The sequence below is a fragment of the Kwoniella dendrophila genome, chromosome 1, assembly GCF_036810415.1.
Source record: "Kwoniella dendrophila CBS 6074 chromosome 1, complete sequence".
Classification (NCBI taxonomy): Eukaryota; Fungi; Basidiomycota; class Tremellomycetes; order Tremellales; family Cryptococcaceae; genus Kwoniella; species Kwoniella dendrophila.
Genome location: NC_089476.1, coordinates 3810585 through 3824434, shown reverse-complemented (window position 1 = coordinate 3824434; position 13850 = coordinate 3810585). Strand labels below are relative to the sequence as shown.

Below are 13850 nucleotides of genomic sequence, written 5' to 3'. Positions count from 1 at the left end.
TTCTATTTCGTGTCTGTATTCAAGTTCCATTTCCTTGACCTTGACCCGTTCGCTCTGTGGCTATTTACACAGATCGACAAGATTACTTGGAATAGTGTCTTTCAAATAATTTTCGAAATCACTATAAGGAACCATATTTAAAGTACCTAATGGAGTGGACGTCTTCAATGGTTGACCAGAAAACAGAACTCTAATATAATATTCGTTTGTTTTTGATTTCTTATATAATTCAAATACTACTTCTGATCCCATACCTGGCCATAATGGCTAGATTGTAGTGAAAGAGCTGTCAGTCAGCTGTACATACACTATATCAGGCTGTCATCTTTGCGAGTGGATAATACCGAAACCTACCTCATCATGTTGTAAAAGACCTAAAACAGGAGCCACAGAACCATCGTGTGCAAAGCTAAGTACAGTACAAGATTTCCAAAGGATTTCATCAGCTGTTCGTCCTTGAGTCAGTAGAGAGCCATATTCTTCGTTACTGAATTTTCGATATACTGTATAAAAGTTGTGATGAATATAAATAATGATGACCTTACTCACTTGTGAGCATACTTGATAGGATTCGTTCCTTCCATCTTCGTTTTAAAATGATCTTGTAATTCAATGAACCATGGACCCATAGTCAAAGCACTATATAATGTTGAATTTTCTGACATTCTCCATCGGTAAGCATATTCATAATTACCTAATCTATATATTGTGTTTGCATCTTCTTGTTGGATACATATAGCTGTATTATTTGTGGAACAAGGTAATGGTTTACCATGACATTGTTTTGCTGACATGTTATCGTATGGGCTGGGAGTCGGGAAAGAAAACTCAAGTCAATATTATACACTTTAAGCACACTAATTTATAGCTGGATTATCCAAATTGTGAGAAGTTAGGAAGAGAAAAACAAGGCAAGACTCACTGATCCCAACTTGTAGACCATCCAGCAGTATCATTAAATTCGATACCAGAAACATTATTGAATCTTTCTCTCAATTCAGATGTTAAATTTAGATGAGTTCCCCATTCTGAAGAAAGATTGGCAATTTGAGAACCAATAGTATCTCTAAGCTTGCAAGCTGCAAGAGATGAGAGTGATGATACGTAAATATATGTTGAAAGCTCACCAATCTGACTGTTACTTACCAAGAGCCGGTTTCAAAGAATCATAAGAATCATCTTGAATCCACCTAACAAGCCCCAATGTCCATTAATAAGTCAGCAATATTTCATTATCTGACTTGTGAATTTTCTAGAGCCAAAATCATCAGGATTAAAACATATCTCACACCTACCCAGTATGTTCTTCTAAATCTGGGAATAGACCTTTACCAAACCCACCCAAAGTTTGAGAAGTGATTACCTACAGTGATAGTGGAAACATTTTGTTGGATCAGTACATGAGATACCACAGATGTCTATACTGGAGAATAGGTTAAAATCGATTTAACATACGTTACTTGTGACTCTAAAAGAATATTTTTCTTTTTCATTGGAATGAGGTAAAAAACCTAATAAATCGCCATAGACTCCTCGAATGTCTTGTCCATGTGCTAAAGCGTCATCGATACCTTCACTAAGAAGCCGAATGAAGCAATTAACAACTATCTTACAAGAGCATCATCTGGATTCCCTATTAAAACATCGAAAATTGTGACTCACGATGTTATAGATGGGAATTCACATGTTGAACCTACGAACCCAGGTCCAACTTTTTTCTCAAATGGGTTTTGAGATCCAGTCTATACGTGATGGATCAGGATTAGCCCTTGCTTCCGGCTTATGAGTAAGATCAACTCACTTGTCTTTGCCATACGACTTGAGAAGTGTGATCTGGATTAGCATTCTTAGCATGATGGTACGGACCTATTAATCAGGAAACATCAGGTCAGTCGTCTCAAAACGTAGGAATGATTAGTATCAGGTAGGACAATTTACCTTCTTGAGAGCAATCCCACTACATCAAAGCAAAATGTCAATACACTTTCATCTCATCGAGTGATCGCCATCATATCAGTAACACTTACAGGTATACCCTCTTTGAAGAATGTATTAGAGGCATAAGGGGTTCTCTACATTTCGTTTTGAAATACTTTGGTCAGACTGATGTAGTTTTGGATACTGTATACTGTATTGTCCGCCTCAAAAATATCTGCAAACTCACCTTATGATGTCTTTGGATGACTTCGACGTATTGAAGTTCATACTCTTTAGATGGAACTACATATTCTGATTTTCTGACATGCGGCATCTACAGTATGAACCCATATTATTAGTCTTACTTGATGATATACATACATGATTGACTTTTCCAGACGGTATGAGATAAATCGATACTTACATGACACCCTAATTTACAGGATCTTTCTGATTAGTATCGAATTCTCAAGATGGAGGGAAACAAAAAGATCAATTTTGAAAACATACAGTTATATTGACCATATTGACTATCAGGTGTATTTGATGACCAGTAAATACCTGGAGCTTCAGTTCCATTGAGTACTTGATTTAAATCAGTATTTGGTGTATTACCTATACAAGTATGATAGAGTGATTAGTGTCTCCATTAGTCTGTAGTGAGGGAAGTTTGAGTACCAAGTGATTATTGCGAAAGGAAACTCACTTGGTGGATAATGAGTCAAGCCGTTAACTTGAGCAATTGAAGCTATCAAAGCTGTAAATAGCGTTAAAGTGATTTTGTCAATCATCTTGATTTTCAGTAGATTATATTGAGCGATATTTTTATTGTTATTGTTGAGAAAACAAATCGTGTAGAGAATAAAGGCCACTTTGAGGAACCTACTGTATTTATACTAATCATCTTAGCATGAAGATTGTTCTTTGAAATACATCCGTTCGTACTGTACATACATATCTTACAATAAGAGTACTTTGCCCGAAATGGTCCTTGCTAAAACTAATCCGAACTCCGAATTAATTTTTGAGTGAGAATACCCTTTATTCATCACATTGTGAAGCATAATTGAATGGCACTTGCACCTTATTGGCTTGGAAGACTTGACAAGGTGATGAAAAATCCTTCAGCACGTTTGATGAATGTCAACTTGATTGATTGAAAAATACGGCAAGATAACTTTAAAAGGTCCTTCGAAACCTATTCGGAGATGACCGAGCAAATAAATATCAAAATTACCAGCACGTGCATAGTATCTCTCAAAAATCAGTATCCTTGAGCATTCTTCGATGCTATTCAAGTGGAAACGTTTGATGATTTGCAGCGATTGAAAAGTGCATGATAATGCTTTATAGCCCCTTTTTGCCTCAAAAAGGTAGAGAAATGCAAGCTATTCCGCTATTCCTCAAAGCAAAACAAGAAATACTTCCGAAGTAAATTTGACTTGTAGCAGGACACCGAATAGGTCTTTCCCCCTTTATCCGGGACTGCAGCTTTCTTTGAAATCATCATTTCAGCATTGGCCGTAGCAGTAAGCAGACAAGGTACTCAATTAGTGTGAAACGCACAGTCAATTTGATCTTTTCTGATCGAAGAAGACAATGCTACACGGTAAAAAGCATATCAAGTCCATCAATCATAACAATAGCTAAAGGATAAAAGTATATACAATAATCACAAATTCAATCAAGACAAAAACGAAACCATCGAAACCAAATTCATACTCGGTTCTGAACTTTTTCAGATTCTTTTCTTCTACACACCAAAGTTGATAACTCTTCTATCACCATTTTCCCCCTAGTGGTTCGTTTGATGTTCTACGTTGACACAGTTGAGCTTCATCAACTACGTCCACCCAAATCAAGAACCTTGCCAAACATCATCAAACACATTGTGCATTTCCAATCTAACAACATCCACTTCTCTTGGCTTGTTGTCCATCACCAAGATTAACATTATTATTTTCGGTATTACCTGCTGAACGTCTGTTTCCAGTCTGGTTTGCAGCTGGTTTTGGTGTAATTGTGTCGAATGGAATTGTTTTGGCTAGATTACGAACGGGTATGAGGATTATCAGTGATTGTTCTTTCCTCCTTCTTGATAACGCTATAACTACTGTGACTACCATTTCCGGTCTTGACAGTTTACTGATATAACATGTACTTACCGATTTCAGTGAATATTTCTCCAACATTATGACCTGTCTTTGCACTAGCTTCAAAGAACAATAATCCACTTTCTTTAGCATACGCTTCAGCTTCAGCAGTTGATACCTGTCTAGCATCATCACTTTCATTATTGACGGGAGGTGTTGGTGTTGATTCTTCTACTGAATCTCCATCTTCTGCTGTTCCTTCGTCTTCTGTGGGTGTTTCAGGTGTTTCTGTAGCTGTTGGAGCTGATATCGACGTTGATGATGAATCAGATGCAAGATCCAACTGATTACGACAAATAACATAAATCAGTCCAGTAACGTTCCAAGATAAAGCTTAAACCTCTAGCATACCTTGTTACCAACTAAAGCAATAACGATATTTGCATTTGCTTGTCTTTGTAATTCTTTCACCCATGCTTTTGCTTTTTCGAGAGAAGCCTGTAAGGGATATCGAGCAGGTCAGAATTGACTTTCACCTGTCAAAGGCATAAACTAAGTGCGGGTTTCGGTACCTACAGCTTTTGTTATGTCATATACTACTACAGCGGCTTGGGCATTTCTATAATACATAGGAGCTAGAGAATGGAATCGTTCTGGAAAAGGTATTTGACTAGTTCAGCTATAGTTCCGGATGGACCCTCATGGTAAAGATAGCTAACCTTGACCCGCAGTGTCCCTGTAATAGCGAATAAGTAAGCTTTATATTCCCTTTTGTCCTTATATTGACTACGTAAGAGTGGTACATACCAGATCTCGAACTTTACTATTCTGTTCTCTAATCTACATTCTGCGAGTGTAACGGATAGTTAGCAATAGCTCGAAAAGCATGACATCCGATTGATTACGGCCTTTTATATCCATCTGGGAGTGAATATCCTTCATATATGTTATATGTTTTATCCATCCTCCTTTATACTGTGTTCTACTATCCTCCTTGAATTTCTACCTTGACACGATACCATACTTTGTGTTTATAGATGTGTCTCCAGTAATTCTCACATGGCTGCAGATGTAGAAAGGTACAAATTACTCACTTTGTGTCAAGAATGCAGCACCAATTGTAGGTGAAGTGTTTTCATTGAAATCACCTTGACAGAATCTAAGTACTAAAGATGATTTACCGACTGCGGCTTCACCTGTTATTGTGAGATACGAAATCCAAGGACCATTTTTGGTATTGGTATGTTTAATGAGAAGATCAAAAGACGGTGGAATGAATGGGAGTGGATTGAGAAGGAATATTATGGTTGATTAATTGAATGGAATTGGTTGAATAAGCAATTGAAGGGTGGCGAGTTGATGAAGTGAATTGAAATCAGCAATGCAATCTTTCTCAAAACTACTTTGCTTATAATCCTCCGTCACAAAGTTTGATAATAACTCTCAGGCTTAATCACAGGTATCCAAACGAACAAAGAACCATTGACGATCCTTATCTTTCGATTCCCGCTTTAAATACCTTCGACACCAAACGCAATACACTGAAAACTCACCTAAAAGTACAAGTTTAACTTGAACGGCTTTTACTGGGGTTTCATCTGCCATCTTTGCTTAATATGTATATATATATGTATATATGTAGCTTTCTTCCTGATGTTTTGTAACTCTTAAAGCTTCTATTTCTTTGTTGTTGATATTGAGTTATATCTGTGCGATATTGTTCCGCTTTTCGTGTCAAATCGTAAGATGTGGCTGTGCTATTGCTGGAAACAACCAAATTCAACTGATGGTCTGGATTCGTCTATATGTTTTGATTATCTCTTCCTGGGGTGATATGAGACAAATGTAATCGATATGTTCTAAGATGTATAAAGGAAGTGATATATATATATTGAGAGTACTCAATGGTCAATTGAATATACTACGCAATAAGGTCAAAAGGTGGCCAAAGTGTAAAGCCAAGGTAACATCCCGCATATCATATATCCTACACATAAAGCTTAAATGGATAACCCAGTTAACGGAACACTCCACATACATACAATACCACTTAATCAAGCGGCCGAAAAGGGACTTCACAAGAGCACTACTTGTACTTCCATCGAATCCGCCTATCAAGAAGCAAGCTTAAAGCAAAGATATCTACTAATCTTATCTGTCCACCTTGCTGTAAAACACTGACTGAACAAAACGTGCAAACTGCTTCAGAGAGGGTTAAGCTAACGCATATAAACGCTTAAACTGATCTCAACTTCATATTCGAGTATTTGATGAGTGAAATAAACCTTGATGATTTAAATTATGTGAAAGACATTCGTTTGGATGAACGACAAAAGATCAAAATCTTGATTCATATATAATGTTTGTTTTTCATACTTCCTTGAATTTATATATAATTAATGTATAAATTAACATTTTTGAAGCAGCAGAGTAAAAAAAAGGTTTTACTGATTTTCTCAAAAAAAAAATCTAGCGAAACGCTACATTTAAAGCTTTTAAAAAAAGCTTAAGCACCAAGAGCTGGGAAAGCGTTGGTGTCAGCAGCATTGATACCTGCATTGGCAGCGGCTCGACCACCTCGAGCACCACCTCTAGGTCCATTACCACCTCTAGCACCACGTTGTCCACCTCTAGCACCACCTCTACCACCTCTTCTTTGTTCACCACCTTCTCTGTTGTTGTTGTTTTCTCTTCTTGGTGGTCTGTTTGGTTGAGCGAATTGTCCATCAACTTCAATGTAAACTTTTTCTTTTTTAGGTGCTTTTGATTTTTGTTCAGCAGCGTTCTTTGACTATAAAAGTGAAGAAAAGCGGGTTTGTTAGTGTTTAGGAGATTTTGCATTGGTAGATATGGATGAAACCTTGGACTCACTTTACCAGAGAAGAATTCTTCTACACCTTGTCTGACGAAAGCAGTACCTTCAAGTTCTGAGGAAACGGTTCTAGCTTCTTTCTTTTCAAGACCTGGGATTGAAAGAGCTTGTTGAGCTCTTTCAGCTAAGAAAGCATCGTATGATTTGGTGACTTCCTCAGGTTCTTCAGGTTCAGCTGGTGTGGCAACTTCTTCAGCGGCTTCAGGAGCAGGAGTTTGAGGTTGAGCTTCTTCAGTTTGAGCATCTTTTTCACCTTCAACTTCGTCTATGGGGACAACGAAAATAATAAGTCAGCATAATTCTGTGCTAGAAACAGCCAAGTAGCGCCCGGGTTCTATTGATTTTGGGAGAATGGCAAGTGCGAATATGCAAAACTACAACTCACCTTTTAATTCAGCTTCACCGGTGTTAGCACCCCATCCGTGATCAACTTTCTTTTGTGAATCGGTACCACCGTTTTGGTTTCTTCTTTCGAATTGTCTTCTTTCACCAGCTTGAGCAGGTACTTTAGCACCTCTGTAATGACCTGAACCGTATGAAGAGTGACCACCTGAAGTAACGTTTCTTGATGAAGCGGCACCACCTCTGGCAGGTCTGTTTCCTCTTGGTCCTTTGGTGTGAGCATCTCTAACTGAACCTTGGTTACCTTTTCTTGATGGTGCTGTGGATTTATAAAAAATAACAAAAAAAACAAAAACATAAAATTAGCGAAAGAAACAACGAGAGGTGAATTAAAAATAGACATATGTTGGAAAACAGGTGATATGAAATGAAAATACTGATACTTACGAACTCTTTCACCATCGAAACCAGCAGGGTTTTCACTACCTAAAGTATTACCTTCAGATGAAACTGGACCAGTGTTTCTTTGTTCACCTTGTTGGTAGGTGTTTCTTGCTCCACCTCTTGATGGGTATGAACCTCTACCTCTTGCACCTTGAGATTGTCCACCTCTTGGTTGTGATCCAGGTACAGTTCTTTGAGGAGCAGCTTCTTTTTTAGCAGCTGGAGCTGGAGCAGCGGCAGCAGCTTTAGCTGGAGCTGGGGATGAAGCGGATTCTCCGTCGTCTAGAAATAACAAATAGGTTCATCAAATTATGTTCTTCTTTTTCCCCTTCGATGTTAAAACCTAAAAGAGTAACTCACCTCCGAGAAGGTCGAAGATGTTCTTCGACACAACTGACATTTTGATTATTTAGAATTAACTCCTTTTGCGCCTTTTTGGCGTTTCTAATATGGAGTCTAAATGTATTATAGTAGATTGTAGATTGACATATTCCATAATTACAATTGATGTTTGCAGCAGAGTTGATATATAGGTGATTGAAAGTAAAATAGCGTAAAAATTGGTATTATTTCGTCAGCTTCTTTTAGTCTTCTAATCATTCATTCTTTTCTAACCCATTTTATCCATGTCCCCTCCTACATTTATATGACTAAAACCCCTTGTATACATAGCTAACGATCATTTCTGTATGTTAATTATACATGATCTAAGCCTTTATATATTCTTTCCAGCATGTCCCCATTCCATTCCAAGTTTCCAGTTGAACATTTTCTACAGTCTCTCCTCATCTGCTAATCTATTTGCTAACGCTGTAACTCACCTTATATAAAAGTTTGTTTAAATCGACAAGTCGAGAATGACCTTTTTTTCTGTCTATTCAAACCTTCTTTATTGGAATCAATTAAAGGTCTATCCTTACTGGGTAAGCAACAGTAGCAAGGAGCAGCGAACCAGTGTGAGAGGAGCAAGGAGCAAGGCAGTAAACGAGTCAGAGCACAGAGCATAGAGAGAGAGAAGCTACGGTGCATAGCAGAGCATAGTACGACCATACCATAGTAGAGAATACGGAATTGCGCATGGCATCTCCCATCTCCCATCTCCCCCAGTCCCAATTATCTCGAAGACGTCAGGGCTGATAATACAGTGTAGTTAGATCACTCTACAGTGAATATCTAATTTCGTCTTTTTTTTGGCTCAACCGGGAATCTACTTTATAACGCCGAGTTGACGGAGTTTGGTCAATGAGACATGTGGCAGTCATTTTCTTGTGAGGCAGAATAGGTGTAGATTATGAATCAATTACTCGAAACAGGTTGAGATAAGATAACAGGAGTATGCAAGTATGCATGTGTGCTTATTGCAAGGTGTATCAACGTCCAAGAGGAGATACAATATAGATGAATGGTCATTGTAAATATGCATTGCAATTTATGAATTAACGGTAACTCGTCTCTATTCCTTCTCTACCTTCCTTACCTATCTATACCTGTAAATTAGATGAAAATACGAAAAAGAGACCCTGGGGTATACAAGAATATGGAAAAAACATTCTTTGATATCTATGTATTGAGAATGAGAATTACAAAAACGGTGATCGTATTCACCATTATTCAATTCAAATTTTTAATTTTGATTGAGCTTTCTAATAAGCTCTCTCTTCACCAACGAATTCTCTCCATGATTTAACTTCTGATGGATTTGTGCCTTCAACATAAGGTAAAGGTGATTGATGGAATTTCTTTTGTAAAGTTTCAGTTAATAGAACAGCTAATTTAGCGTTATTTATGAGCTATAAGAATATATTATTAATACGAAATTAGCATTTTTCCATCCATTATAGTATTGTTCAACATTTAATATTGATTTTGATTTTGATTTCTGATTTTGATGTCATTGGAAAAAAAAAAAAACTCACAGGAATACCGAAATCTACAGCAGCTCTTCTAGCAGCATATTCAGGTTCAGTTATTGAAGCAGCTCTTGATCTTGCAATATCAATTACAGTTGAAATTTCATTTTCTTCTAAAACTTCTCTTAATTTTCTTTTATCTTTTACAGGTACATAAATTTTTTTAATTGACAAGTTTGGTTTTTCATTTATGAAAGATTCAACTTTTGAATCATATGTATATAATTTAAATCCTAAAGATAATAAATTTGTTGCTATAATTGGCATTTCTTCTCTTGATATATCACCACCTAATAAAATACCAGAATTTTTCTTAGGTAATTTGAATCCGTTAACTGAGAGTAAGGCCTATAAATAACAACAAATCGAGTATAATATCAGCTTCAATCTCTTTTGGGAATAATGTCATTTTTGATTTATGGGAAAAGGGAAAAACTTCAACTTACAGCCCAATATGCTTCATGAACATCTTTACCGAAAGAAGCGACTTCACCTGTTGAAGCCATTTCGACACCTAAGAAAGGATCTGCACCTGGTAATCTAGTCCAAGAGAATTGTGGAACTTTAATAGCTACGTAATCTCTTTGTTCTTTCATTAAATCTATAGGAGCAGGAACATTTTCACCCATAATAGCAGCAGCAGCAACATCAATGAAATTTTTGCCTAAAACTTTCGATACGAATGGGAAAGATCTTGATGCTCTTAAATTACATTCAATGACTTTTAATTCTGCTAATTGACCATTTTCTTCAGGTTTTCTAATAATTTGCATATTGAATGGACCAGAAATTTCAAAGGCTTTAGCAACTTTTTGAGCGATTTCTTTGAATCTATCTAAATCACTTGAAGGTAATGAGAATGGTGGTAATACCAAAGTAGCGTCACCTGAATGTACACCAGCATTTTCAACATGTTCTGAAACTGCATGAACTAATAATTCTCCGTTATGGGCTACAGCGTCAACATCAATTTCTTGAGCATTATCAATGAATTGTGATATAACTACTGGATGTAAAGGTGATACATCAGTAGCGGCAGTTAAGTTTTTATCCAATGATGCTTCATCCCAAACTACATTCATGGCTGCACCAGATAAAACATATGATGGTCGAATCAATACTGGGTATCCGACTTTTGATGCGAATGCTTTAGCTGATTCTAAGGATGTAGCTTCAGTCCAAGCTGGTTGATCGACACCAATGGAATCTAAGATGGAAGAGAACTTGTGTCTATCTTCGGCATTATCAATTTGTTCAGGATCGGTACCAAGGACGTTTACACCAGAGTTCTTGAGTCGAAGAGCAATGTTTTGCGGTAATTGACCTGTAACGAGTATTCGTTAGTTGGGATGCAGAAAGGCTGGGTATAATCAAAGAGATACTCACCACCAACACTGACTACAACACCTTCAGCACCTTCCATTTCGTAAATATCCATAACACGTTCGAAACCAAGTTCTTCAAAGTATAATCTATCTGCTTCATCGAAATCGGTTGATACAGTTTCAGGATTATAGTTAATCATGATAGTTTTTTTACCTAAATCTCTAATAGCTCTTGAACATGTAACAGCACACCAATCAAATTCAACTGAAGAACCAATTCTATATACACCTGAACCTAGAACCATTGTACCGTTCTCACTGAAATCAACATCATGTGTAGAAGCGTTATATGTGGTATAAAGATAATTGGTGTATGCAGGGAATTCGGCAGCTAAAGTGTCAATTCGTTTAACAAATGGTGTAACACCATATGATTTTCTCTTTGATCTAACTTCAGCTTCTTTAACACCAGTTAATTGTGAGATATGTAAATCTGAGAAACCAGTTTTTTTAGCAGTCAAGATTAAATCTTTATCGATTTGTTCGAAAGGTGTAGTTTGAAGTTGTTTGTAAACTGTAACAATATTTTCTAATTTGTATAAGAACCATTTATCGATTTTGGTGATATCGTGTAATTGATCAACGTTATAGTTGAGGTTCAACATAGCATGAGCAATAGCGAACAATCGTCTATCGTTGTTGTTAGCGAGAGCGGTTTCCATATCTTCTGGTTTCCAGTAAGCATCGAAACCGGTGAAGTTAGGATCAACTTGTCTGATAGCTTTTTGCAATGATTCTTCAAATGTTCTTCCAATAGCCATAACTTCACCAACTGATTTCATGGCTGAACCGACATTTCGTTCTACATGTTGGAATTTAGCCAAATCCCATTTAGGAATTTTGGTTACAATGTAATCGAGAGATGGTTCGAAACAAGCAGTGGTGGATTTGGTAACGGCGTTGGGGAGTTCAGGAAGGGTGTGACCAAGAGCAATCTTGGCGGCGGTATAAGCAAGGGGATAACCAGTAGCTTTGGAAGCAAGGGCACTGTGGAGAGGTATTAGCTGGATAATTACCATGACTGACACGATAGCTTACCTAGATCGAGAGAGTCGAGCGTTCATTTCGATAACTCGGTAATCTCGACTGTTAGGGTCGAGGGCATATTGTACCTGTAGAGGGCTGTCAACTATTGACAATTTTATACTATTTTCAGCTTACTTACATTACATTCACCGACTACACCGACATGTCTAACGATTTTGATAGCAGCACTTCGGAGCATGTGGTATTCGTCATCTGAAAGAGTTTGGGAAGGAGCAACGACGATAGAATCACCAGTGTGTGTACCGAGAGGATCGAAGTTTTCCATATTACAACAAATGATGGTGTTCTATTTGAAGATCATCAGTGATTTATCGTTCTAAAAGGCGTTGAATTGAAGTTTTGGCTTACATCGGCAGCATCTCGAACAACTTCATATTCAACTTCTTTCCAACCTTTTAATGATTTTTCAATCAATACTTGAGGTGAAAGTGAAAGTGATTTAGCAGCAAGGTTTCGGAGTTCTTCTTCATCGTGAGCGAAACCTGAACCAAGACCACCTAAAGAGAAAGCGGATCTAAGAATGATAGGGTAACCAATTTCTTTAGCAGCGTTAAGAGCATCTTGAATAGTTGATACGGCAGTAGATTGAGCAGCGGGAATATCGATTTCTATCAAAATGAAACAATATCAGCTCATGATTTCTTTCCCGTTCTAAAGTTTGCTTGCTATTGAAATCAGACTAGAGAAGAGGAGGACATACCATTCAAAGCTTGTACAAACAAATCTCTATCTTCAGAAACTTCCAAAGTTCTAATTGGAGTACCTAAAACTTTTACACCTAATCTTTCTAAAACACCCATTTTATCTAATTGAATACCAACATTTAATGCAGATTGACCACCAAAAGTTAATAAGATACCATCTGGTCTTTCTTTTTCTAAAACATATGCAACATAATCAGCTGTAATTGGTAAAAAATAAATTTCATTTGCTAAATGATGTGAAGTTTGAATTGTTGCTATATTTGGATTTATAAGTATAGTTGATATATTAGATTCTCTAAGTGCTTTAATTGCTTGTGAACCTATTTTTCATTTCGTTTGTGGTTGTTGATCAAATATTAGTAATGAATTTAATTACAATTCAAGTTTTTCCATGTAAAAGATGACCTACCTGAATAATCAAATTCTCCTGCTTGACCAATACTTAAACCACCACTACCAACAACCAAAACTTTTTTAACATCTGGTTTTTCTAATTTTGGTAAAACTTTTGCTGATATTCGTCTAGCTAATTCTGAAGGTGAATTTAAAGTTGGTTCACCATCGACTTGACCATAAGAACCTACTGCGGGTGCAGCTACAGCATAAGATCTAGTTTGTTGAGATTGAGGAGGTGTAGCTACTCTTCTAGCAGCTAAAGAAGGAATTGTCCTACCAAATGAACGAGAAGCAAGGGATGATCGACAAAGTGGGATTGATCTGAGCATTTTTGTTTTCAGTCTGATTATTCACGGAAACGCAATTATTGCAAGTAAGTAAATATAGGGATAAAAGGGGGTTGAAGAAAGACGCGATATATCAGAGTCCACCGTATTGAGACTACTGATGATCTTGATGAAAGGTCGGGATATAGGTAATTCCCAAAACCTCTTTTGAAGAGAGATGAGTGTATTGATGGATTTGTGTTTTTTTTTGTTATAGAGAGAAAACCAAGATAAGAACAGGAGATAAAGATTTTTGGGTTATTTTGAAAATTCATGTTCATTATTGAAAGATAACAGTAGATTGATAAATTGTATCTACGGTGTAGAATACGAGTCAAAGTTTGGAAAATTGCCACGTGATTCAGGATCATATAAACAATTTAAATTAAATTCATATCGCTTGTACCGACTCCC

The 13850-nt window shown here is 36.9% G+C and overlaps 4 protein-coding genes across 4 annotated transcripts; all 4 read right to left on the bottom strand.

Moving 5' to 3' along the window:
- Positions 1-60: 60 nt before the first annotated feature.
- L201_001358 (uncharacterized protein) lies at positions 61-2708 on the bottom strand (the record flags this gene model as incomplete). The annotated part of the gene is made up of 15 exons (XM_066217147.1): positions 61-267; positions 355-409; positions 550-807; positions 923-1079; positions 1147-1190; positions 1296-1363; positions 1456-1576; positions 1663-1742; positions 1802-1866; positions 1939-1957; positions 2028-2072; positions 2165-2251; positions 2342-2349; positions 2428-2532; positions 2624-2708. 15 exons carry the CDS (start codon positions 2706-2708, stop codon positions 61-63), a joined length of 1404 nt encoding a protein of 467 aa, XP_066073244.1.
- Positions 2709-3821: 1113 nt separating this feature from the next.
- L201_001357 (uncharacterized protein) lies at positions 3822-5615 on the bottom strand (the record flags this gene model as incomplete). The annotated part of the gene is made up of 8 exons (XM_066217146.1): positions 3822-3961; positions 4083-4353; positions 4422-4508; positions 4587-4663; positions 4730-4746; positions 4818-4857; positions 5105-5206; positions 5564-5615. 8 exons carry the CDS (start codon positions 5613-5615, stop codon positions 3822-3824), a joined length of 786 nt encoding a protein of 261 aa, XP_066073243.1.
- A 901-nt stretch (positions 5616-6516) lies between these two features.
- L201_001356 (uncharacterized protein) lies at positions 6517-8068 on the bottom strand (the record flags this gene model as incomplete). Its single annotated transcript, XM_066217145.1, has 5 exons — positions 6517-6801; positions 6882-7147; positions 7268-7543; positions 7672-7950; positions 8029-8068. 5 exons carry the CDS (start codon positions 8066-8068, stop codon positions 6517-6519), a joined length of 1146 nt encoding a protein of 381 aa, XP_066073242.1.
- Positions 8069-9311: 1243 nt separating this feature from the next.
- On the bottom strand, positions 9312-13439 carry L201_001355 (carbamoyl-phosphate synthase arginine-specific large chain; the record flags this gene model as incomplete). The annotated part of the gene is made up of 9 exons (XM_066217144.1): positions 9312-9458; positions 9585-9926; positions 10025-10902; positions 10965-11950; positions 12002-12075; positions 12129-12296; positions 12359-12618; positions 12711-13034; positions 13124-13439. The coding sequence occupies 9 exons, from the start codon at positions 13437-13439 to the stop codon at positions 9312-9314; spliced, it is 3495 nt and encodes a 1164-aa protein (XP_066073241.1).
- Positions 13440-13850: the final 411 nt, after the last annotated feature.